This window comes from Sceloporus occidentalis, unplaced genomic scaffold (assembly GCF_023333645.1).
Source record: "Sceloporus occidentalis isolate IW3139 unplaced genomic scaffold, rSceOcc1.0.p SCAF_1, whole genome shotgun sequence".
Lineage (NCBI taxonomy): Eukaryota > Metazoa > Chordata > Lepidosauria > Squamata > Phrynosomatidae > Sceloporus > Sceloporus occidentalis.
The window spans coordinates 275,286,758-275,313,875 of NW_028316981.1; the positions used below are offsets into that span (position 1 = coordinate 275,286,758).

A 27,118-nucleotide genomic window follows, 5' to 3' on the forward strand; every position below is an offset into this window, starting at 1 on the left:
GGAAGCAGTTGGATTATTAGACAGTGGGATAATCTCCATATGTTATCCCAAGTCTCGAAAGGCTCTAAACATTTTCTTTCCATACAGGCTACTGGGGGGCATTCTGAAACAGTCCTGATTGTCTGAGGGTCTTGGTCTCTTGGTAAGGAAACAAATAACCCAAAGAATCATAAATTTGGAAGGGAGCATAAAGGCCATCCAGTTCAGCCCCCTGCCATGCAGGAATACATAATCAAAGCACAACTGACAGATGGCCCTCCAGCCTCTCTTTAAAAACCTCCAAAGGAGAGACCACCACACTTGGAGGCAGTGCACTGTTGAACAGTTCTTACCACAAGGAAGCTCTTCCTAATGTTTAGGTTGAATAGCTTTTCTTGTAATTTGAATCCATTCTCTGTGTCCTAATCTCCGGAGCAGCAGAAAATATGTTTGCTCCATTCTCAGTATGAGATCTTTTTACATATTTAAACATTGCTATAATGTCAGCTCTTAACTCTTGCCCTATTTCCTTTCAAGACTCACTTTTCTCTTCTTTTCCCCCAAACTTAGCTGTTGATCATCTGTACAAGCCTAGCTACTTCACTTGGCATCAGAAAGTTCTCTCTCTCTAGCTTCCCCCTTCCTTCCTGCTGTCTTCATAGATTAGTCTGCTTAACAAAAGAACCATGCAACACATTTCCTCAAATTCTATTATTTCTTTTCCCAAGGCAGCAGGCCAACTGCGACCCTACCTGGGCCAAAGGGACCTTGAAACAGTGGTACATGCTCTGGTAATCTCGCCTAGATTTCTGTAATGTGCTCTACATGGGGCTACCCTTGTAGCAAGTCCAGAAGCTTCAGTTAGTGCAAAATATGCCAGCCAGATTGGTCACCGGTGCATCTAGGTTTGACCATATAACACCAAAGCTGAAAGATCTTCACTGGCTGCCTATTCACTTCCGGGCACAATACAAGGTGTTGGTTATTACCTATAAAGCCCTACATGGCTTGGGCCCGAGTTACTTGAGGGACCACATCTCCCCATATGATCCGCCCCTCACACTCAGAACATCCGGGAAGAATCTACTGGAAACACCATCTTCCAAATATGTCTCCACATCCCAAAAGGCCTTTACAATAACGGCCCCGAGGATGTGGAATAGTCTTTCTGAAGAGCTCCGTCTCACGACCTCCTTGGAAACATTTAAAAAGAGACTTAAAACCATGCTCTTTCATCAAGCTTCCCCCCCCCCCCGAGAAGTGATGAACAATATGCCTGTCTGACAATGATATTCGGCCTTGCCCCTGGATGTCTGATTGTTGATGTTTTGATGTAATATTTTTAGATTGTGTATGTATCGATTTTAGTAGCCTGTAATCCCGCTTCGATCCATTGGGAGAGGTGGGGAAACATAAATAAAATTTTATTATTATTATTATTATTATTATTATTATTCCTTTTCTACTGGATGTGACAAAGGAGAGGCAATCCTCCCTAATGAATCTTAAGGATACAAATTATTAATGCATATTTTGTACTTTAGTGTTAATTGGAGGGTCTAGAAAGTTAAATGAAATCCCTAGAAAGTTCTAGTAAATCAATAACACAATGGTTTAATCAAAGATTCAGTTCCAGCGTCTTCCTGTTGGTGACTAGAAAATGAGCCAATGCAGCAAGTTTGTCCCTACCCAGGAAAAGTTACAGCTAACACCAATTAATTGTGGTAAATGTTGCTTTGAGTTCCTCAGGCTTGCTAGTGAGTCAGATGAATTATCAATGCTAGGCTGTGAACCTGTCAGAGATCACAAAGTCAAAGTTCTATTTAACCTTTTATGATGCCATCTGAACTCCCTACCCACCCCATTACTCTCATGATTTCTTGTTCTGATGCTGCTTAGTTGAAATCATCACAGTAACTTGCCTGGGAAATTGTTTTTCCTAGCAACAATTCAATGTTGTAAGCTATCCTTGTTATAATACATGATAAGGTGGACCTTATCATGAGAGGGCAATTAAGACCCATCATAAGGCCTGTACCTCATGAAGGTTGAAAACTGCTAAAACTGAATTGCTGACATATACCTGTCTGCATTTTGGCATTCTTTTTGAGGGCATGGCTATATGGGGACTGCCATGATAGCACCTGCACCTCTGTGTTTACCATGTCACCATAGCAAATAACCTGTGTGGCTTAACTTGATTCAGATGATTAAAACAAACAAACAAACAAACAAACAAAAGACCTGGAAATCACCAGCATCCTGATGACACCTCCTTTCAAATCACCAGGCATCCTGGCCCATCAGCAACATGGATATTAACCAACATAGTCAACCTGTCAGACAAGATGGAACCTTGTTAGACCCAATGGTTAAAATATCCCATGTTGCTTTCTGAAGTTGAGGTTAAGAATATTGTTATCGCCATGGCCCCCCGTCCCGATGCAAGCAGCTTGTCAAGCAAACCATTCCACAGTTTAACTGTTTGCTGTGTGAAGAAGGGCCTGCTTTTTGTCTGCCCTGAATCTCTGGCCAAACCAGTTTTTTTTGGATGTTCTGTTATTATGAGGGAAACAAAGCCTCTCCACCCACTTCCACCAAACCATGCAATAAACTGGTTGTATACATTCAAAGCCTGCCTTTTATATCTGACAAAAGTATCAAATGCAACAAAATAGGGCTGGTTTTATACAGAGAAGGAAGTCTCCCCAATTTTTCTCTTCAGCCTCCACTGAAGGAATTGAGCTAGTGCTTCCGCTGGGTGATTGCTTCTTGTGTGCACATGTGTAAAACATGTCAGACCCACACAGCATGCCAGGCCCAAACTGTAACCCTATGTACAGTAGGTGATGATGTGAGGTCAAGTAAAAATGTTGAACCTAGACAATATGCCGGGTCCATACTGTAACAATTATTCTCTGGTAAACTAGCTTCCTTGGACACAGTAGGATTTGATGCAAAATCAAAGAAATAGACATGAAATCAGGGGGGCAGACACACTTACTTTATTTGCATAGAAATTTTGGTTTGTGAACTGATTCAAAATCAATGTGAAGTCAAAGGCTTTCATGGCCGGCATCCATAGCTTTTTGTGGATTTTGGGGGGCTATGTGGCCATGTTCTAGAAGAGTTTATTTCTGACGTTTCACTTGCATCTGTGGCTGGCATCTTCAGATAATGCTAGCATGGAAGAGAGTTGATTCAAAATCAATTCTCCATTCCCACTATGTTTTAAGGCAGCAAATCTCTCCGTGGCATTTAAATCCAGTCTGAAGTTCCCATTTGCCACTGTTCCAGATCAAAATGGAGGCACCTCGATTTCCTGAACAGTGCAGTGACGTAGCCACTGTGGGGTTCGGACCCCCCTTCCATTAATTTACTCCAGCTGTGCTGGAATACAATGAATGGCGTGTGCACCCATAGTGTGCATGTACCACCGCTGTGCCACGCCCAAGCTCCCCCTTTGCAAAATCCTGGCTAGGTCCCTGAACAGTAGCTGCACAATCTGAATTGATCCGATAGCATACTCACATTATAGGAGGTGCAGAACGCTGCAGTTCTTAAAAAAAGAACTGCTAAGGGGTCCGGTGCCAAATGTATTGTTTTAAATGGTCTTTTTGCCCCCCCCCCCCCCCGCAAACTGCATTGAGTAGAATCCATTCAAGTCTGAACTCCAGGGAAATTACCTGATTTCCAAACTGTGTTATTTCGTAGTGTGAATGGGGCCTAAGTGGGCTAAAGAAGGGGCGTGTTGCAGAAGGACCAGACGACCTCCTTTTTCAAGACACACCCAACATTTCAACCTTCTGTTCAGGAGTAATGTCAAAATATCCTCCATTTGGAGCAGGATGAAGAAGCATGAATAGATACTGAGATATGAGTGTTTTGAGCTTTTATTTGGTCATGCCCTACATGTCCCCCTTCTGTCCAGGAGGAGTTCCCAAATGCCCTCCATTTGAAGCATGGATTGATACTGAGACATGAGTGTTTGGAGCTTTTAGCTGGTCACATCCTCCATGTCCCCCTTCTGTCCAAAAGGAGCCTCAAAATGTCCTCCAATTGGAACATAGAACTGATACCGAGACAGGAGTGTTTGGAACTTTTATTTGATTATGTCCTATGTATCCTCCTTCCTGTCCAAGAGGAGCCTCAAAATCTCCTCCATTTTGAGCACTCCTGGACTTGTCATTACAGTCATCTCTCCATACTTGCAGCTTTGATATTTGCGGATTTGATTATTCGTGGATTTCATTAATATGTTCTCTCTGGGACTGTCTAAGCCCTCCAGTGCAACTCTGTGGTCAACTTTAACTAAAAGTTGCACTGAAAGACCATTTGTAGCTACTCCAGTGCCATTCTATGGTCAGTGTATGTTGGACATTGACCACAGAGTTGCACTGGAGGACCTAGAGATTCCTAGAGAGGTGTCCTCTTAGGTAAAAACAGTGTTTTTGTTATTTGTGGTTTTTCCATATTCACGGGGGCCTTGTTCCCCTAACCCTAGTGAATATGGAGGGACAAGTGTACAGTTGTCATCTCAAGTTGATGCGACGGCCAGGAGTGCTTGCTATCAACTTTGGTTGATACACCAGCCGCGCCTTTGCCTGGACCAAAGGGACCTTGAAGCTGTGGTACATGCACTGGTAACCTCTCATCTTGATTTCTGTAATGCGTTCTACATAGGGCTATCCTTCTGCCAAGTTCAGAAGCTTCAACTGGTTCAAAATATGGTAGCTAGACTGGTCACTGGTACTTCCAGATTTAACCATATAACACCTGTATTAAAATTACTTCACTGGCTACCAATTAGCTTCTAGGCACAGTACAAAGTGTTGGTTATTACCTTTAAAGCCCTCCATGGCATAGGCCTGAGTTACTTGTGGGAATGCCTCTCCCTACATAGTCCGCCCCGCACTCTCAGAACATCTGGGAAGAATTTATTGGAAAAGCAAGCATCTAGATTGATTATGACTTCCCAAAGAACCTTCACTGCCTCTGCCCCTAAACTGTGGAATGGCCTGTCGGAAGAGATCCGTCTCATTACCACCTTAGACACTTTTAAGAAGGCAGTCAAGATGGAGCTCTTCTGGTGGGCCTGTTCTTCTGAACCTGTTTAGGATAGTCACTCATTAACCCTTGATGATGACTCTGTCTAAAACTTTTGTATAACGATAAGTTATTTTTAAGTGATGTCACTATTGCTGACATGATGTATTTATTGGAAATTACTGTATTTTATAGATTGTATCTGTATGCTTTTATTGGGTTGTGACCCTGCCTTGATCTGTAGGGAGAGGTGGGGCAATATAAATAAAAAATTATTTTATTTATTAATTATTATTATTATTTAATTTATTGGTCATGCCCCGCATGTCCCCCGTTCTGTCCAGGAGGAGCCTCAAAATGCCCTTCATTTGGAGCATGAAGCAATGACTGAGACTTGAGTGCCTGGAGCTTTTACTTGTTTTAAAGAAGAAGGAATTGGTACTAAGTGCTTTGAGTTTGGTTTTTTGGTCATGTCCTTCATGTCCCCTTTCTGTCCAGAAGGAGCTTCAAAATGTCCCCCATTTGGAGCATGAACTGCTATTGATCTATGAGTGTTTGGAGCTTTTCTCTGGCCATGTCCTACATGTCCCCCCCCCCCCTTCTATCCAAGAGGAGTCCCCCCAATGCCCTGCCTTTGGAGCCTGGGCTGAGGCCGGGGGAGTGCCTGGCGCCTCCCTTGGGCCGGGGTCCTCCTGGGGCTGGAGAGTGGGCCCCCAAGGCCCCTAGTCTCTCCCTGGCCCTTCCTGGCCTTCATGTTGGGGGGCTTTGTGTGCTGCTGGCCTTCCTCCTCCTCCTCCTCTCTGCTTCCGGAGGGGAATGATTTGCTGCAGATGACATCAGCTGCCTGGTGGGGAGCAGGAGGGGGAGGAGGAGGGGGAGGGGGAGGCAGGCAAAGCAGCAGCAGCAGCAGCAGCAAGAGCAAGGCTAGGCAGCGTGGCTGGGGCTGTGTCTGGGCCCCCTCCCTCCCTCCCTTCCCTCCTCCTCCTCCTCCTCTTTCTCTTTCCTGCTCCCAGCCCAGGATAAAAGCGCCTGCTCCTGCCCTCCCTGCCTCACTCCTTCCCTGGACCGCCTGCCTGGAGCCCTTCCCTTGGGTCTTTTCTCCTTCTCTGCTCGGTGGACCTAAGCCCCTCCAGCCCCAGCCTTGCCGAGAGGAGGATGGCGGCGGTGGTGCTGGAGCCGGAGTCGGAGCCCTCCTGCAGCCTCCCGCCGGGCGCCGTGCCCCCTTCGCCCAGCCTCTCCCACCGCTTCCTGGACAGCAAGTTCTACCTCCTGGTGGTCATCGGGGAGCTGGTCACCGAGGAGCACCTCCGCAGGGCCATCGCCAGCATCCAGACAGGTGACCCACACTCCTCCCTAGAAGCATCCGCACTGCAGAAGCAACCCGCTTTCCTAGTCCTCTGGGGCCACAACCAACTCCCACGCCCAGAATCCCCTCGCCAAAGGGGCATGAAACCGGGTTGCTTCTGCAGTGCGGATGCTCCTCTGCAGAGACTCCCCTGCGCCTAACCTTGCCTTCTCCTTCCAACAGCTTTTCCTGCGGAAGACTTCTTTCTCGCCTCCTCCGGATCCGAAAAAAGGGGGGAATGGGATGCAACCCCTCCCTTCTCCCCCCCCTTCCTCCTCCTCCTCCTCCTGAGCGCTCTCTAGGGAAGGGCAGCAGCGGGGGGGAGAGGGGCCCCTGTCTGGAAGGGCAGCAGTCTTAGACACCCCCCCCATCCATCCATCCATCCATCTATCTATCTATCTATCATCTATCATCTATCTACCTATCTGTCTATCGGGTTGTCTGCAGCCTCACCCCCATAAATCTATCTATCTATCATCTATCTATCTATCTATCTATCTATCTATCTGCCTATAGGGTTGTCCACAGTCTCACCCCCTATAAATCTTTCTACCTACCTATCCGTAGAGTTGACCCCAGTCTCATCTATCTATCTATACAGCTTTCCAAAGTCCCACCCTCCTATCAATCTATCAATCATCTATCATCTGTCTATGGAGTTTTATGCAGTCTCACCCCCTATAAGTCTGTCTGTCTGTCTATCGGTAGAATTTGCCTACAGTCTGCCTCCTCCTGTCTGTCTGTCTGTCTGTCTGTCTCCCTCCCTGCTCTGGTCCCTCAGCCTCTCCTCCGCATCTTTTTTCAGGGCGAGATTCCCCCTTTCCCTTCCTTGCTTGGGAGTTGCCTTGTGTCCAGGGAAGGGAGTGTTGCCTTATTCCTCCCTTGTTTCTGCCAGGCTGCAGTGGGGAGGGAGGGGGAGAAAGGGCCCCCTTTGCAATGAATGATCTCATGTAATGAATGGCTGGGGAAAGAGAGAGAGAGAGAGAGAGAGCAACCCCAGACCGCACCTGCCTTGAAACAAGCAAACCAAAAACCATCCTCAGCATCCTCTCCAAATGATGCCGAGCAAAGTGCCTTTCTCTTATTCAATGTTGGGCTCTTAAGTTTTCCAAAGAGGCTCTCCTTTCCTTGTAGCAGATGAAGGAGAAACCTCAGAAACCAGCTTGAGGCGTTGGGATGAGGAGCTTTGGAGGGAGTTGTCCAAAAGATCGTGTGAATCTCTCTTTCTGGATGCAAGGTCTGGAGCTGGCTTTGGAGCTTCTGCAGCAGCCAGGAGGGGAGGGGAGGGGAGGGGAAAGAGGCAGGCTGGGGCCTGGGCCTTGGCAGAAAGATCTGCAGTTGGCTGCATCTACACTGCAGGAATAATCTGGTTTGACACCGCTTAAGGGTCACCGCAGAGGGGCCAACAACAAACTACCACCCCCAGAATTCCCTAGCATTGAGCCAGGGCAGTTAAAGCGGTGTCAAAGCAGGTTATTTCTGCAGTGGGCATGCAGCAAGATGGGGGTGGAGAAGACAGCATCCTCTTACGCAGTTGCTTGTGAGTTGGCTCCCTTTGGTCCTCCTATGGATCACCACTCTTTATGGCCATAAGGACACACACTCAACCCCCCCCCCTCCACTTGGAGCAGAGGTCTTTCTTTCTTTCTTTCTTTCTTTCTTTCTTTCTTTCTTTCTTTCTTTTGCCATGCCTCCTTCCCATGTTTCCCTTTTTCTTCCCTCATGTTGGTGCTGCTGCTGCTGCTGAGGAGTCTGCCCAGACTAGATCCCGGCTGGTGGGCGTGGTGCAGTCCGCACTGCGGTCCCTATGGCAGCCCATAGCGGACAAAGGGCGTTCACACAGTCAAGGAGAAAAGGAAGAGAAAAAGCACATTAGATGCACATCTCCATTGCCCATCCCTTTGGTCTCTGCCTCTCTGAAAATGGAAGGTTAAAGGAGCTGGAGAATTCTTGCCTAGGAGAAGGGGCAGCTTCTGATTTAAAAAAAGGATGCAGCCATTTCCTTTGTTTCTAACTTTGAGTCAGAAGTGGTGTGGGCTTTGTGTGTTGGGGGTTTCAAGAAGCGCAAAAAGACGCTCCCAGGGGGATTTTGCAGGGGAAGGAGCAAAAATGGGAAAGAAAAAAAAGCCCCGATTATTAAAAATATATATTATGCACTTTCTCTCTCCGAACCTTGGCACTGCCCAACTACAGGCAACTGCTGTTGGGGACCACTGAGTCAAGTTGCTTTTGTATTCCAGAACTCACAGCACATGGGAATATTGGTGAAAACAAATGGATTTCTTTTAGGTAGTGGATATAATGCCGTGTGTCTGTTGCTTCAGTCTGAGAAAAGCAGTTCAGATATACGCGTAGGATGAATGCTATACACTGAATATACATCCACAGGTTTTTTTTAGACAACACTTTAGTAAAGTTAAGTTTTTGAACAAACAGATGTTTTGCTTCTTATGGATTATGGCTCCATTTCAAAAGGAGGGATACTAGATTTCAGGAGTCTGCCATTGTCAAAGAAGCTTTAGGCAATGCCATGATTGCATTTGCGCTATATAGGTGTGGTTCAGCAGATGGAGGACTCCAGTTGTCTCTTTGTATTGTTGCCTCTCTCCCCACAAGTGGTTCTCATTTCATAGTTACTTTCAACATTTCTTTTTCGATCTTACAGGATATCTAGCATTCTAGTGAAAACAGGGCTATCTGTACTGGTAGCTGTTTATAATTGACATGCTTTATTGCTCCCACACTCCATTGTATAGCAATTCAAAACCTGCAGAGGCTGAGCTTTGTTTGATACTCCTGTGGTAATCTTCTTTCCAGTTTTATCTAAAGTTTTAGGTTAAGTCTGAACTAGCTGAATCTGATTTAAAGTTATTAATAATTCAGTATAGCAAGTGGAAATGCATTATGCTCTGAAGCCATTTGATGTAGGTTTTTTTACTCAATAAGATATATAAAGTTGCTATACTTTTCTTTTGGCTACACAGTAGCTTCTTTTAAAAAAATCTTGGATTTAAATTTTGCACTGGATGCATACTTGGTTTGATGTTGAACCTTGATTGAAGTCTGTGGATTTCTTTCTATGATCTGTATATGAGCTTGATCAAATTGCTTTTATTTTGGGAAAAAATACGTGACGAGTTGGAAACAGTATCTTGTCCCTTTGATGATGCATTCACCATAAGGCCTTCAGGATTACAGGTTTTGGAGTCTGTGCTTTTGCTGCTTGGGCAGCACCCTTGACGTTGCTCGATTCATGTGAATCACTGCAGAGAAATCTGAGAAGACATTGTTGTGTAGTGGTGCCTTATTAAAGGGTTATACTAGTCGGTCTGGATGATGAAGATTTATTCTATATTTTAGATACTGTCTAGAGAGGCCTTGAGACTGCAGCATTATCCTGCATGATTTCAGAATTTCTACTAAGCAGTTTATTTCACTGCATGAAACCCATGGATCTCTACAAAACTAAAGATCTGTGGGTGTGCCCAGGTTGCTAATGAGGAATCCATTGTCAGATCTCTTTCTTCACACAGGAAAAAACCAGACAATCCTCTGTCAGTTGGACTTTGCTTTATCACTCACATTAATAGCAATGTATTGTCTGCATTCTGACCTGCTGCCATTAGTGAATTTTCTGTTGTGTGTGTGTTTTTATTTTGCGAGAGTGGAGGATCAGAAGTGCTGAATCACGAGTCTATATATTCAAGACTAACATTAGATTGCTACATTGAAATCTTTTATGTCAAAGCCTTAGTTCTGACTTTTACTTGTAAAGTATCCTGTTTGATCCAAGAGAATTGCATGATGCACAACTAAGAAAGATACATGGCTAAAGTTTTATTTATTTATTTAATACATTCTTGTATTAAAAATAAGCATCCATGCTGCTAAGTGCTCTGTAACCTGATAACCCATCTTCCAATAGTTTTTTTCCCAGCACTCATAAGTGCAAAAGTGGCTCTGAAAGAAGATGTGTGCATATGCACACTCACACACCTTAATTTCACTATACACACGATTGATTGTGAATATGTTATCTCTACAACATTGCCTGTATAATATAATCTGAAAAGTTTCTAATAACTGGAAGATATCTAGTCAAATTTATAATAATAAATCAGTGATAAAAGAACAAAAGTAGAGCATTATAAGATTTAAAAAAACCCATCTACAATAATTTCTGTATGCAAGAATTTCTTTTTAATGCTGGAAGACATGAACTTTGAAGACTAAGCCACCATTATGTTGCATTGGACATACTTTTAATATACAATTTGAATTATAGTTTAAAGGTATTAGTAAATGAAGGTGACATTGAAAAGAGGCACCAGACTTGTGCATCTTAAATTAGAGAGTCGTACTTGCTCAGAGCCAGTGTGGTGTCATGGTGTGAGCATTGGATTATGACTCTGGAGGCAAGAGTTCAAATCCCCACTCAGCCATGGAACCCTCTTGGAACCCCATTGGGTAATCTTGGGCAAAGTCAGACTCTCTCAGCCTCAGAGGATGGCAATGGCAACCCTCCTCTGAAGAAACCTAACAAGAAAACCCCATGTCAGGTTTACCTTAGGATCAGAAATGACTTGAAGACAACAGCTACAGCAGCAGCTCAGAACAGTGTCTTTTTGATGATTTCTGATAGTGGATAGAGCAATAGATGTTAAATAATTCATTCTTATTCATTTTGACTCTAAAGGTAGAATGCTATCAGAAACCTGGTGATATTTTGGGCTACAATTCCCAGGATCATTGGCCATTAACCATGCTAGCTGAGGCTGGTAGGAGTAGCAGTACAAAGCATTTGGAGAGTACCAAACTGCTCTAGGGTAAATGTCTTTGACAGCTTTAGTGCAATCACATGAAGACCTTGTATTGAGCTTGATGATCAACACTTGCATGTTTGTCAATGGCTTTAGCAGAGGGACAGGGAGCTGTGGTTCTCTTAACTGCTGATGAACACTTTACTCCTGCCATCCCTCACTATTGTTCATGCTAATAAATGATTTCAAATGAAAACAGTGACATCTAGAGAGCCATAGGTTCAGTAACTCTGCTGGAGCATTGACAATTTAACATATGTGGAACTAGTTGCCACAGAATTATCAACAAGCTTAGACTCATTGATCTTCAAGGTATGAAAATTGTTTTTGGTGCTTGAAGTTCTGAGTTAGGTTCCTTAAAGTGGTTTTACACCTTTGAACAGACATATTTGAATAGCTGTCAGGAGTCTGGAGGTTGCAATGGCTACCTATAGGGCTTTGTAGGACTACACACCCTGCCATGCCCCTCACCCACAATTTTTTAAAAAATCCCCAATGAATTCTCAGGGGCAATTTGCTATGTTTTTCCCCTCCTTGTTTACATTTTTTTGAAGGAGATGGTGGGGCCATCTAATTTAGAGAATGGACTGTTGCTCAGTGGAAGAGTATCTGCTTTGTATGCAGAATGTTCTATGTTCAGTCCCTGGGATACCCAGTTATAAAAGGTTTGGGATCAGATGATGGGAAAGATCAAAGCAAACAGTACTGGGCTAGATGTAGAAAATATTTGGATCAGGTATAAGATAACTTTCCATGTTCCTAATCACAGACAGAACGTTCATATTGTAATATGGCAACTCACAGAAAATACTGTTTCATTGGAGACAGCTTAAGAATTTGGCTGAGGACCATTAATGATGTCATGAGTCAAATTATGAATACTGAAGAATGACTCAGCTCCCCCTCCCTCCCTTTTGAACTCTGACTCATTTGGCTGTTACTGACTCTCAGAGGTTACCACGAAGAGATGGGCGGGAGGTCCATACAAACTCATTTAGTAACCTAAGGGCACCAGATCCCATTTGATTCTGGAGGCTAAGCAGTTTTAGCCCTGGTTAGTACCTGGATAGGAGATCACCAACTAGGTGCTAGGTATTACAGGCTATGTTTCAGAGGAAGGAACTGTCAAAACTGTCTCTGAGTATTCCTTACTTAAGAAAACCTTATGAAATTCAAGAGGTTGCCAGAAGTCAACAAGGAACTCAGAGGCATATAACACACACATAGGTTATTATCTGAACTTAAGTCCCACTAAACTCAGTTTTTTCCCTAATTTGTGTATATTGCAATTCAATTAGTGTCTACTCAGAAGTATGTGGACACAATTGGGATTGCAGCACACACATCTTAAGGGAAAATCAATAAAGACTAACGTAATATGGTTAGTCAAGTACATTGAGAGCTTTTACTTGGAAAATACTTTTATTTTTAGTTGATTATTTTGTAAATAGTTTAATACTGACAGTTAAAATACTTATGAAAAGAATCAGTCATTTATTAGTTATATCTGTATCCTATCTTTTCTTAAAAAGCATACATGAGTGACACACACACAGTGCAGCTGTTGCCTTCCATGGGGCAATGAATGCACTCAGGGTTTTAGTCCAAATGATGAAAGAGGGAAAGATCTGAACTCTACCACCCACTCAAAAAGCTTTGGCACTTTGGATAGCTCCTTTAAGATTTGGATTAAAATCCAAAACAGATTCCTGGTGTGGGAGCCACCGTCCACTATGGTGTACCTTGGCCTAAATCCAATACACTGGGTGCTGGAGTCCCAGTGCAACAGTTGTCTTCAGCTCTAGTTACAACAAAGCTTCCATCTCTAGTTATGATATAAAAACTGAGCTCTGAGGGCTCTTTCAGCACTCCAGAGCAAGTTGGCCAGGGGGGATACACATGAGTCAGCAGTGGGGAGAGGAAAACGACATCTGCTGATTCTGGTGACAACATCTCTTGTTTGATTTAGAATACCCTTCCTACTTTATTGTCACAACAGCCATGTAGGATAGGCTAGTTAAGAGATAGACTGGCCCAAGATCACCACCAATGAATTGCATGCCCTAGTGGGGACGTACACCTGGATTTCTCAAGTACTAGTCTAGCACATTAATCACTGTTGGTCATGTGCATGTTCTTCCTAAGAGAATATCAAAAAGTTAATAGGCCTCCAAAATAAATAAATAAATAAATAAATCCCAAGGTATATTTACTTTAGGGTTGCCATAAACATACAGCACTATATGCAGCTTTCAGCTTATGCTGAAGCTGTGCAACAATACAGTGAATGGCATGCGCACCCATGGCACGTGCATGCCCCCATGCCGCCACGCCTGAGCACCATTATATCAAATGGGGCTTGAGCTTATGCGCTTTTTGGCTTACACGAGGGAACCGATACCCCGTGTAAAATAAGGCTCCACTGTACTTGTGTTGGTTAATTTTATGAAACAGCATATTTTAAAAATGGGAAATTTTATACAGCAAAACATTACAGTTTTAATTGGAAATGATTCCACCCCATATCACAAGATCAGGTCACTGCTACACATTGAAACCATTTATTGAAACTTATTTTTTAAAAAAAATCATAATATATATTCACAGTTTGGTCCAAAAAAGAATCACTGTATATCACATTTACCATGCTCCTATTATGTGTCACAAATAATTAGTAGAATTCCTCAGTTAATAGCTTTCAATAATACTTCTTTATGATCTAAAACAGTCTATAAATATGTGTATAGACATGTACCTTCAAGTTGCTTCTCAATTTATGGTAACCCCATAGGAGTTTCATAGGGGTTTCTCAGTCAAGGAATACACACAGGTGGCTTTACCAATTCCTTCCCATGAAATGTAGCGTACATTATGGTTATACTATGTATTTGTCATAATCAGTGTGTCATGAACATTGCTTAATCCTGTTGTTGTGTGCCTTCAAGTCATTTCTAACTTATGATGACCCTAAAATGAACCTATCCCTTGGATTTTCTTGGCAAGATTTATTCAGAGTAGGATTTCCATTGCCTTTCCTTGAGGCTGAAAGCATGTGACTTGCCCAAGGTCACCCAGTGGGTTTCATGGCTGAGCTGGGGATCGAACCCTGGTCTCCAGAGCCATAGTCTAATATTCAAGCCACTATGCCTTGCTGGCTCTCCTTTACTTATTTAGAATATTTATAGCCTACTCTTCAACCTCAAAGGCTCTCAATAGGTAAATAAAGAGATATTAACTACATCAATTCAGTAGTTAGTATAATGTATTATTTAACTTTAATAGAGAGATTTTGAAAACAAGTGATAAAATACATGGGTTTTTTTCTTGTCCAGCTCATCTCATTTGTCTTACAAATTTGACAGAAATAAAACAGGGATGGCACTATTGATTCTGCTAAGACTGCTGGGAGCTTCAGTGCAACAGGATTTGTGGGACTTGTATGATTTTTCACCTCTTGATTAAAACTTTGCAATAAGGGATTTTAAGAAACAATGCCTACAGCAGTCCTCTTTTTGCCAGCTTCATGTTCTGCAACAGAAGCAAGCAAATATCAGTGATAATGGTGGTACAAAACCACCACTGGGATAAATTTCTGGGATAAATGCAGTTGTTAGTCCCCTAGTTGGGTTACACTCATTGATTCAATAGAACTCATGTTAGTGTTGATTTACTGTGCTTCTACTGATTTAATGGGCTTATTTTAGTGGGCACTTAGAACTGCAGATTAAAATAGCCACAGATCCAGGAATAACATTGTAAAAATGACACAACTGGATTCCCCCCCCCCCCCCCCCATAATGAAATGTAATTGCTGTTGCTCGCAAACTGAGTTTAGACTAGTCAAGGCTTGGACTTTTAACTGGTCAGTATGATTTTCTAGGTATCTACTTATTAACCACATGGTGCTTTTAGGAAAACCAAACTGCAATAAAATCTCAGCCTTAAAATGTGCCAACTGTATGGGAAAACCAGCTGTATGGGAAGTGTGCTGTTGTAGCTGTGGTTCTTCTCCCTTTAGCCAATTCCTTCCTGCTTTCATATAAGTACAGAAATTAAATGCAACATATGTACATGTTTGTGCAATTTTCTTTTATTATCCTTTGGCTCTGCCTTCTCTTTTACATTAACTGAAACAGTTTGGACAACTACAGTGCACATCTTCTCAAAAGGAAGGCTAACTCTCCAGTAATGGTTATTGGGTTATAGCCTTGAACTTTCTTTTACCTGCATAGATGCTTCAGTTTTGTTTAAAATTTTGCTGTCTGCAAAGAGGCAGGTGACCTTTTGAAATATGACATGGCAACTAGTTTGGATTTGTTTGCAAAACATCTGCATTTATCCTGCCATGTAGAACAATTGCTTGCAGGGATTTTTAGTTTTTAGAAAGCTCAACCCTTAAACTGTCCATAGTAATTATATCTGTTTAATGTTTAGTATTTGTGTCTTGTAAAGTTCTGAATTGCAAGAAAGCCTTTCCTAAACAAATAGTAAACTTGTTTTTTTTAAAAAATAACAATTTTGGCTACTTTGGCTTGAAAAGATCCAGTGCTACAAATTAACTAGGATTTATTTTTGTGGAAATAGAAGCATAAGATAATCATTTCTAGGATTTTTGAAAGGCAATGTTAAGTATTATAAAGTATAATAATTACCTATTTGGTTCTGTTCCCATATTTAGTTCCACTCATGCTTGAACCAGGGGTTGTGCTGCTGGTCATTCTCAGTGTGGAATTTTGATAATGGTAATCCAATAATTATCAAGTTCCAAAAAGACCTTTAGCTGTACACAGCAGAAGTTTCATTCTGTTCTTAATTATATATTTTAGTAGACCTTTGTTTAATGCAAACAAATTAGGTGGGTGACTGATAGGGAGAGCATTTTCTGTGGTGGCACTCCAGTTCAGAAATATCCTCACCAGACAGGCTCTCTGCGTACCTCTTTATGGTGTTTTCAGCAGGTGAAGCCCTTTTGTCTTCACACTTAGACTGATCCTTTTTAAGACAGCCTCTCAATTTAATATACAGCAAAATTTTAGATAATTTTCAGGATTGTTTGATACTATATTTTAGCATTACATTTAAATTTTTTGGTTTTTGGACATAACATGAAATAGTATGACTCATTGGGAAAGACAAAAAAGCTCAATAAATTGAAAAACAATCTAATAACTACAATAAAATTAATTTGGTGAGACATTTTTAAAGACACACTATGTCCATCAGAGGAAAATAAGCTTTCCTCACCGATATGAGGCAATGGTTTCATGGATTACTTGCTGCCTAGGGCTTGTCTACACTGGCCAAACTATTCTGACCTCAGCAGAAGTGACAGTGACAGGGAGGCTGTCATAGGGAACTGCTTGCCTGGCAAGGCCATGGCAGCAGTGGCATTGATTGGGGATGGGCCAGTGGGGATGATGTGGTGTTTCTTTGTGGCCCATCTGGTCACAATTGCCCTGCATTGTGCCAACTTGGGACAGCTCTGGAATATAATACTCTAGGTTAAGGGGAATCAGTGCAGATGTGCTCCTATTCCCCCAAATTTAGCTGAAGGAGCTGTCCAGCTTAATTTCTGATTGGCATTATGTCCTGACATTAAAGAGACCTCTGGGTGACCTTCTAAAATTCTCCAATTACATGGAGATTTCAGAATCTTTATCTTTATCAATGATTTGGAAGAAGGAATAGAGGGTATGTTTCGGAAATTTGTGGATGATACCAAATTAGGAGAACAGGATTGAAATTCAAAATGACCTGAATAGATTAGAAAGCTGGACCAAAAGTAATTAAATGAATTTCAACAGGGATAAATGTAAGTTACTACAGTGGGCCCTCCACATTCACTGGGGTTAGAGCAGTGCTTCTCAATTATTTTCTGTCATGCCCCCCTAGGAAGAAGAAAACATTTCGCGCCCCCCGCGTGACTGTAAATAGTATCATTTGTCTATAAAATTGTTATAAGTACACCTCTGCATAACAGAGCCTCGCGCCCCCCTTTACGGAGCCTCACGCCCCCCCTGGGGGGCCTGCCCCGCTATTTGAGAAGTACTGGGTTAGAGGCACAGTGGGAAGTGGAAAAATCACAAGTTTTTTTTAACTTGAGAGAAGGACCTCCCTAGGAATCTTTAGGTCCTCCAGCACAACTCCATTTTGCCAGAATTTGACCATAGGATCATATCGGGAGACCTACAAATGCCTAGAGAAGTGTTTTCTGTTTAAATATTTGAAGAGATGTCATATTGAAGAAGGAGCAAACTTGTTTTCTGCTGCTCCAGAGACTAGGACATGGAGCATTGGATGCAAACTACAGAAAAAGACATTCCACCTCAACATTAGGAAGAACTTCCTAATTGTAAGAGCTGTTTGGCAGTGGAACACAGTCCTTCAGAGTATGATGGAATCTCCTTCTTTGGAGGATTTTAAACAGAGTTTGTTGGGGTTGATTTGATTGTATGTTCCTGCATGGCAGGGGTTTGGATTGGCTGACCCTTGAGGTTTCTCCTAATGCTATGATTCTATAATTCTATGATTCTATCAACCATAGTTCTTGGACCTGTTTGTCTGCCTCACAACCAAATTGACAGCTCTCTCTTCCATCAACTGGCAACATTGAAGAGCCAAAAGGGTGTCTTTGTCCTGACCTTTAAGGTCTAGACCTATAAATCCTAGGCCATAGAACAGGGAAATACATTTTGGAACTGCAGATTTTCTAGGCCTGCATGACTGCCTGGGAATTTCTGCGAGTTGCAGTCACACAAAATGAACTTTTCTTATCTCTGATTTAGGCTGATTGTTTGGCTGATGGATCATAATGCCTGATGGCCTATGGACTCCACCGGCATCTTACATCAATTTAGTAATTAGGGGACCAGCTAAAGGCTCCACTTGTCTCCACTGGTGTACCAGTATGAAGATGAGAGTGGCAGGACAAAGAAGGTTGCAGGTGTGGCAGAGGTTAGGATGGAAGGAAACATCAATAGTATGGGAGAAAAAGGTGGCAGCTCTCAGCATCTCTTTCCTCTAGTGTTGTTCTTGGTGCTCTGGGAGTGGAGGCTTGAAGAACCAGAGTCCTATGGCATATGAAAATAGCATCTTCATTCTGGTAGCTATGCTTTGGAGAAACAGATGGCTCAGAACTTACAGTCTTCTTACCTGTTTCCTCAACTTCCTCCTGCTGTCCCTTACGTGACTCTGGAGAAAGTACATTTGGTTGTATAATAGACATGCAGGATTCTGACCTAAAACATTTTCCTCTGACAGATCTTTGAACAAAGGATTAGGATGGGTGTTTTAAAGTGTGAAAAAAGACACTTCAGTGTGAGGTGTTAGTCACAATCAATCTTAAGTACTTTAGCCACCATTTCTGATACAGTTTAAGACTGGTGACTGCTTGGATATTCATCTTCCAGCATATTTATACGTGAAGAAATGGAGATTCTAGTTCAGGTTAGAGGCTGAGTTCAGAAATGTAGCTATGGTATTGCTTAAGGCATGATGTCCTCAGACCAATATATGTTTTCAGCAGAATTTGGGAAAATTACTTGTTATTCCACACCCAGCTTGGTAAAATGTTGGCTAGGGATTCTTAGGGCTGCTGTCCAAAAAAGTAACCTTTCCAAGCTCTGGTTTCTGCAGCAAGTGAGAATAACTAATATCTCAATTGTATTATATTTGCAATCACTTCAGGTTTTTTTTTAAATGTAGGTTCATGTATTATGTTTGTTTATGATTCATAAAATGCGCCGAAGATGTCCTTGTCCAGAATCCATTGGAATTTTAGGCATGTAACAATTAGTTTTGGGGTTTCTTATTATGTTGCAAACTTGGTTTGAAAGTACATAGGAATTGGTATCCTACATAATAACAGACATAGCGAAACAGTTTTAAAGATGTGCTGGCAAACATTGATGCTAAGTTCTATTAATAACTACCATACTTACACAAATGTAAGAATGTTCGTGTTATTACTGAAAGACTGTGAGACAGAAAATCAGGATAGATAAAATTTTATTTTTTAAAAAATTCAACATTGCTTTTTAAGAGTAGGATCTGAAAATGGGATCTGAAAAAGAAAGAAAATATATAGCTACATCTTGTGTCTTGTCTTGTTTTTTAGGAATCCGATCATGGGACACAAACCTAGTAGAATGCAACTTGGATCAAGAACTTAAACTGTTCGTGTCTCGCCATTCAGCTCGATTTTCTCCTGATGTGCGAGGTGAGTTTACTTTTCTGTCTTTACCTGTACACAGCACAGGTGTATTTAAAACATTTATGGGCATGATGACACCTAGTTTTAGTTTAATAGAGGATAGTGTGTGTGTGTGTGTGTGTGTGTGTGTGTGTGTGTGTGTGTTGGTGCAAAATAATCCTTGGAGACAACAGCTGAGCTTATTAAATTATTTGCATGTATGATTGACTGTTATAAATAATACCATTTATGGATAAGAACAGAATTATAAATGTATGTCTTTGAAAAAAGGTCCTGCAGAGGACAGTGGAAAATACAATTCAGTATGTAAACATAGGATCACTGCCAATGGCTTGTAATTCTAAACATGCTTACAAGAAAGTAAATTTTATAGCGTTCAGTGAGAATTAATTCCTAGGAAATATGCTTAGATGGGCAGAAAGCCTAGTAACCATGCTGCATATTATGCTACCCAGATAGGATTCAGATCTTGGAATAACCCATCTGTATGCTCCTTGTTCACCCCTGGATATTCTACCTTTTGCAATAATAGGATCGTCTGTTAAGCACTGGAATTTTTTGTAAGTCTGGCAACTGTAAATGCTTTAATGTAACTTGATTCTAAATGCGCATGGAAATTTGAAGTGTAAACAAATAATTGTGGGGTTAGAATAGGCCAAACATGTCCTGTAGGCATATTGAAGGTTGGGTCTTTTAAGGTGGGATTTAATATTTTAATTTAAAGATATTCTGGGGAGGGAGGAAATGTTTCAATTTCAGATTGGTTTGGTAGCCTCTGAGATTGTATATTTGCATGACTTTTCTGTTTCAACCCTTCTTGCAAACTACTTTAACAGCTACTGTGATGGGGTGTGATGTGTGTGGAGGAATCTTGGGTTATGGGACTCACATTGATTGGGTGATCAATGTAATAATTTTTTTAAAAAAATTCTGGCAATTGTTCAACACTTAAAATATGCCATTTGATAACTCTGGCATAAGTCTGCTATACCCATTACCTGGAAAACTACCATGATCCACAATGACCTATTGAAATGTTCAGCCATTTAATAATCATTCTTATAAGAAGGTCTGGAGTGGCCACCTGAGCTAACTCTTCTTGGTCTATTCTTTGATACTCTGTCAGAATTAGGCTTGTTAGCTCTCTTTAAGGGAAATGGATTGTACTACTTCAGGCTGTAGATAGAAGTTAATTTTTTAAAAATAATTTTTAAATAATCCAGTTAGAAGCCCCAAATAGATGTACTTTTTTTAAAAAAGTATGAGTTGGTAGAGAGGTTCTCTAGCACTCTGGTTCTTGCTGTTTTCAACTTGCAGGGAAATGTTTTTGTTCTAATGTGGCGGAATAATTTTTAAAAAATCTTAAATATAGCCCACCTGCAGTCTCAGTGTTACAGTCCATGTTACCATCTTATTCTGATGCAGCCGGGCACTGTGAAAGGTATGTTTGGATCAAGAACCACACAGAATACAATGGAGATAGAAAATGAGTCTGGGTTGCTATAAATGTATCTCTAGCATTATAAATTATTGACTTAAAAAAATTACTGAATTGGAATTTGTTATGTTCTCAAAGGGTTTGATTTGTGTCCAACCAGGGTACATAGGATAAGGGTTTTTCTGTTGTCGCCCCTCAACTGTACTTTCACAACATGTGAAGATGACTGACCTGATGCCATTGTACTTTGTACATATCATAAGACGTGACTCATTGAAAAATACAGTAATGCTTGGTAAAGCAGAAAGCAGGAGGAAATACTATAGGTGTATTGGCTCAATCAGGTAACCCATGGCCCTGAGATGGCAATACCTGAGCAAGGCAGTTTATGACTAGAGCTCTTGGAGATCTGTCTTTCATAGGATTGCCATAAGTGGAAGTCAACAAATAACAAACATCAGTTGTAGAACTACCTCCTGCAGGAGTGTCAGGATGTCATGTTTGCTTAGCCTCCAAGAGGCTATCTAAATTATTATCCTATCATGTCATTGGTTTAGTTTCTTTTTAAAAAAATGTGTGCTTCTGTTTTGCTTTTATACTGTGGTTATTGTACATTGGTTTGGGGATTCTGGTGAGTAAAAAAGAAAACTATGAATACGTTTAATAAATAAATATCAGGTAGCAAGGTAGGCCAGGTTCAAAATCTGTATTGGTTTATGCTGATTCCTAGAACTAGTTATCACAATTGTGTTTTTTTATCGTCTCTGTCTTATCCTTCTTTGCATTCTTAGACCTGGAAAGCAGTAGTAGATTCCTTTCCAACCCAGCCTTTGTAGCAAAAAATGTGACTGATGAGCACAGACTGTCCCAAAAGAATAAAAAGGAAATGGGTTTTATTATTTTTCCTCCTGGTTTAAAGACACAAAATTTCCAGTGCAGTCATCTAAATGGCTACATTCCATGGGGACAGAATAACATTTAGAATATTATATACCATGTGCATTATGCCAAGCTGATAATGAGCAAACTGCTTGCTTCAGTCCTTGGTTTGACCATGGACCCTTCTTTCCTGTAGTGAGACTACATGGATGGGTAAGACTAGGCCAGGGGTAGGCAACCTTTTTGAGCCGGGGGCCAGGTTGCTGTCCCTCAGACAACTGGGGGGGCCGAAGCCAAAAAATAAATAATTAATTAAAAAAAAAATTAAATATATAAATAAACCTGGACAAATGTAGGACAAAATTTTCAAATGGAAGACACTTTTTTTAAAAAAAATGGAGGACACAAGAAAAAATTTGCTGATTTTTAAAAAAATGTTAGTATAAATGCATGTTTCTGAGGGTTCTATAGACAATTGCCCCCCAAAGGCCCCGGCGGCAATCAGCGGCAGGACTGGGCTGGGGCCGGTCCCAAGGCCTTGCCAGGCCGCATCTGGCCCGCGGGCCGCAGGTTACCTACCCCTGGACTAGGCTATGCTCTTCAGGCACTCCATGGCCTGCCCTGGCTACTAAATGGCTGTGGGGGTGCCATTTGCACTGGGAAGCTGACTTCTACATGGGCAGAAGTGACAGCCCAGTATAACTGCATTGATGGACCAATATCTTCTAGCTGCAAGAAGGCCAAATGGTAGGCTTAGCCAGTATATTTATATTTATGTCTTGAATTATAGTTTGAATAAATCTTGGACTTTTGTAGTGCTCCTTCAGTTTTGGCACAATTCTGTTTTGAGATAATAATTAATTAATAATTTGTTTTATTTATATACCGCTATTCCAAAGATCATAGCGGTGAACAGCAAGTAAGCTAATTAGCAAGTAAGCTAATTTGCCCCCAACAGTCTGGGTACTCATTTTAGTGACCGTGAAAGGATGCAAGCCTGAGTCGAGCTTGGGCCCTTTTGCTGGTCTTGAACTCGCAACCTTGTGGTTTTGAGTGAATGGCTGCAGTACAGGCATTTAACCACTGCGCCACCAGGGCTCCTATACTGCATTACCATAACTCTTTACCAGGCCTATTCTCCAAATGTTATTTTGCAGCACAGTGGATTTTAGGATTAGAGTAAACAACATTGCCCTCTTGATTTCATTATAGGGCCTTCTAGATCTCCCATCAGCCCAAGCTATCATAGGAAATAGTAGGGATCATAGAATTTGCAGTCAAATAAAATTTACAGCCTCGACAGTTCGGCAAGAAAGGCTGGCATCAGGGTGGAGTGGGGGTGTAGTATCCGTACGTGGCATCCAGATGACGCAGCGCCAAAGGAGTGCCAAAAAGATGCATTGCCAGCCGCTATGATGCCCTTTCCGTGGTGCAAAAAGGAGCTGCTTTTTGCAGTTCTTTTTTGCACTGTAGAAAGGCCAGATCGGGGCCATGGCATGTAGTTGCCGTGGCCCCAATCCAGCACTAAAAGGGGCTGCTCATTCAGCCCCTTAGAGAGCCACATGTTGCCTCATTACTGGTACTGAATATTTCTTGACATATTAAATGATGAACATTGACAAACAGGAGAATAGGGAAAGTTCTTCAAATGCAGGGTTCTGTGAACTTGTGTCAGGCTGCAAATGTGTGTAATGTAGTCACCAATTTAGATATAAATTTAGAAGGCACACAGCAGCAAATTTCTCACTTAGATCAAAAGCTGTTAAATCTCTTACTTGTGTAAAGTGCTTGATAGCATTATACAAAAGCCTACAATAATGCAAATCCTTTTGCTCCTATTCAGATGAATAAAGTAAGATTTTATGCATCATGTTTTGAGTGGTAAGAATTAAAGTACTCTAGGAAATGTATTCAGGAAAAGTATTAATAACTTCCCTTTTTGGACTAGATTGTATGCGTAGTATGCCATCATGGAGGATTACAGTTTAATTGCATGTGACTAATTCATCGCCACCTTTCTGGCATGCAATTATGCATATATGTTTCCAATACTCAGACTGTGGAACAAAAAAAACCCTGGAAAACTATTAAAGGTATTGAGAGGAACCTGTTTTACACTTGAAAAATGCCTAAAAATTAATAAGTTGAAATCCATTCTCAGGACTATTTCATTTGATTTTTCTGCATTATAATAAACATGATATAGCCTGTATATTTGCACATTTCTTAATGTCTTGGTGTAGCTTTTGTGTGAGACATTTTTCTGCCATTCCTTACAATGCCATGCAAAGAAGGCTTTTGTGATCTTAATCATAAAATTCACACTGAAGCATCTGAGCCTCATGATATGTAAAGTAGAAGATGAAATGATGTTAAATGATGAACATTGACCTGATATTGCTGGCAGTTATTTATGTTAAAGAAATGCAAACTCTAATTAATGGTTTCCCATTGTTGTGATGCAGTGGCATTCACAGCATTTACAGAAGAAGAGCAAGCAGAACATTTTCCACAATAAATGCAGCTTTACTGGGTCAAACCTGTGCCAAAATAGCCTGTCTTTGAAAGTATTTAGCAATAGAGGATGAATTACAGTCAGACATTAATGTCTGTGTTTTACCAGCCTATTGCAATACTCTCTCTGGGAAGACCAGAAATATTGGTTCTAGCGGTAGCAACACTTACTTGGGATTAAATCAAGAGACACTTCCAAGTATTTTATTTAAATCAGTATATTTTTATTTTGATCTTCTCCTCATAATATACAGTATTAAAGAGAAGTTTAATTAAAGCATTTATAATATGGAGCTGTATATTAGCATGTTCAGATTTAAACCCATTGTCTCCATTCTTTAAGTCAGGGCTGAAAAAGTATGGCCCATAGGCAGCATCTGCCCTGCTCTGCCATTTTTGTGGCTGCTGTTGTTGCTGTTGTGTGCCTTCAAGTTGTTTCTGACTTATGGAGACTCTATGGTGGGGCTTTTCTTGGCAAGATTTGTTCAGAGGAGGGTTGCTTTCTTTGAGGCTGAGAGCATGTGAGTTACTCAAGGTCACCCAGAGGGTCTCATGGCCAAGCTAGAAATTGAACCCTGCTCTCCAGAGTCATAGTCCAGCACTCAAGCCACTATGTGATGCTGGCTTTTGTGGCCTACAGGACTCTTCATGTTTTTGGAGGAAAAAAACCCAACTCCTTTGGGCCCTAGATGATACCTAGCATGGTTGTAAGGCAATTTTGGAATGCCTTTGGCCTCCCTGTGCCATTCTAGGCTCGGGGGAGCATTATTTTTTCTGATAGCATGACCCTGATATTGACTTCGGGATTACTTCCTGTTGGGAAAAAAGCATCACCTGAGCCACATATGACTGAGAGCGGGCCAAAGCAGCGTGAAATTGCTCCCAGCCCCTAGGGATATTTGGAAGCATAAAATAAAATAAAATCTGGAGGGAGTGCATGTGTGGCTCATCCCAAGAGGGGATGTGATGCAGCACTCTAAACTCTGACGGTGGCCCATGCTGCTTTAAATCAATTAGATTATGGACATGTTTGCAAATCACATAAAGCCAGCATCCTGGAGAATTGTTGCATACTTGTTGAACACTGCCTCATCTTTCCCACTTGGCTTTTCTTGCTGACAGGAACTCCCAAACAAACTGCAGATCTTATAGCCATAGTTTGTGGATTTACTTAGGGTTGCCATAGTGCCGGACCTCCAAACCGGGAAAAATGTAGGACAAAATTTTCAAATGTAGGACACACAAAATGTGTCCTACATTTGAAAATTTTGTCCTACATTTCCCCGCGCAATCGCGGCGGGGAGCGGAAGCCAAGCAGTGAGGGAAAGCCTCCACTTAAGGAGGCTTTCCCTCCCTGCCTGGGCCCCGGGCCTCGCCGCGATCAGAGGCCAGGATCGGGGCCTTGCCTCCTTCTTGGCCCCCGCAGGGACCAGGAAGGAGGTCAGCAGGCCGCCGGCGATGGCCGGGGCCTCGCCTCGTTCCTGGCCCCTGCAGGGACCAGGAAGGAGGCGAGCAGGCTGCCGGCGATGGCCGGGGCCTCGCCTTGTTCCTGGCCCCTGCAGGGACCAGGAAGGAGGCGAGGAGAGTGCCGGCAATGGCCGGGGCCTCGCCTCATTCCTGGCCCCCGCAGGGACCAAGAAGGAGGCGAGGAGAGCGCCGGCGATGGCCGGGGCCTCACCTTGCTCCTGGCCCCCGCAGGGACCAGGAAGGAGGCGAGCAGGCCGCCGGCCATCGCCGGGGCCTCGCCTCGTTCCTGGCCCCCGCAGGGACCAGGAAGGAGGCGAGCAGGCTGCAGGGAGGCGGGGAGGTTGGCGCGGCTGCGCCCAAGAAGCGCTGCCTCACTGCAGCCTCCTCCGCCCCAGGCCTCGCTGCCCTCCCCTTCCTCCGCGTGGCCATGCACGGTGGAGGAGGAGGAGGGCAGCGAGGCCCCAGGGTTGCCTAGCAACCCCACTGCAACCGGGCTTTTCCCGGTTTTTGGCTTCACCCGTGCCGTGACCAGGCAGGTGCCGCCAAAACCGGGAAAAACCCGGTTGCAGCCGGGTTATGGAAACCCTAGATTTACTAAAAAATCAATTTCAAACATGAAAATATCTAATTCAAAAACAACAGGACCTTGGTTTTATTTACCTGCCAGGACCTCCTTTATTTTTTATTTTATGTTCTGAAAACTAATTACAAACTTGTGCATACTGTAGATTTACTGGCCATTGTTCTGACAAATTGTGGAGCACTTAAGGCCCTGGCTACCTCTTGTCCATTTCAGACATGCATTTTAGTGTTGTTTCTGTAATGGATGAGAGGTTACTTGAAAAAAATGCACATTGGAAACATTTTTTTGTATAGTGGTGGGTTCTTTCAACACTTCCTTACTATGGGGTTTACTTGGACCTAATGCAATCTTTGGCTTCATTGCCAGTTTCACAAGCATTACTACTATTCTGTTTTATACTTGTCCAGACACACCAATGTCTACTTCTACTAGTGTCTGAACGTAAGGATGCAGAAACACACTGCAGAAATAATCCAGTTTAAGATTGCTTTAACTGCCCTGGCTCAGTGCTAGGGAATTCTGGGAACTGTAGTTATTGTGGCACCAGAGCACTCTGACAGAGAAGGCTAAATGTCCTACAAAACTACAGTTCCCAGAATTCCCAAGCATTGAGCCAAGGCAGTTATTTCTGGATTACTGTATTTCTGCAGTGGGTTTGGCCCATTGAAAAACAAGAATAAGCCCAGAAAAAAATTCCTTGGGAACTGGTTGAAACAGATCAGTATGCTTAGCTTACAGAAAAATGTAAGGAAGATTGTAGCATAGGTCCTTTGAAATACTTGAATGACTGCTCTAGAGAAGGTGGACCAGCAGGCAAGACTAGAACCCACAAAAG

At 42.3% G+C, this 27,118-nt stretch overlaps 1 protein-coding gene across 2 annotated transcripts in view; it reads left to right on the forward strand.

Moving 5' to 3' along the window:
- The first annotated feature begins 6,004 nt into the window (after nucleotides 1-6,004).
- The window catches only part of MAP1B (microtubule associated protein 1B), a 95,251-nt gene continuing 74,137 nt past the window's right edge, over nucleotides 6,005-27,118 (forward strand). For both annotated transcript variants that reach the window (XR_016277596.1, XM_089494014.1), the window contains exons 1-2: nucleotides 6,005-6,361; nucleotides 19,307-19,408. Coding sequence is in view for 1 of the 2 variants with exons in the window: in XM_089494014.1 (XP_089350140.1) it covers nucleotides 6,181-6,361; nucleotides 19,307-19,408 (283 nt within the window). In the remaining variant the exon portion in view is untranslated. The remainder of the gene's footprint in view (nucleotides 6,362-19,306; nucleotides 19,409-27,118) is intronic.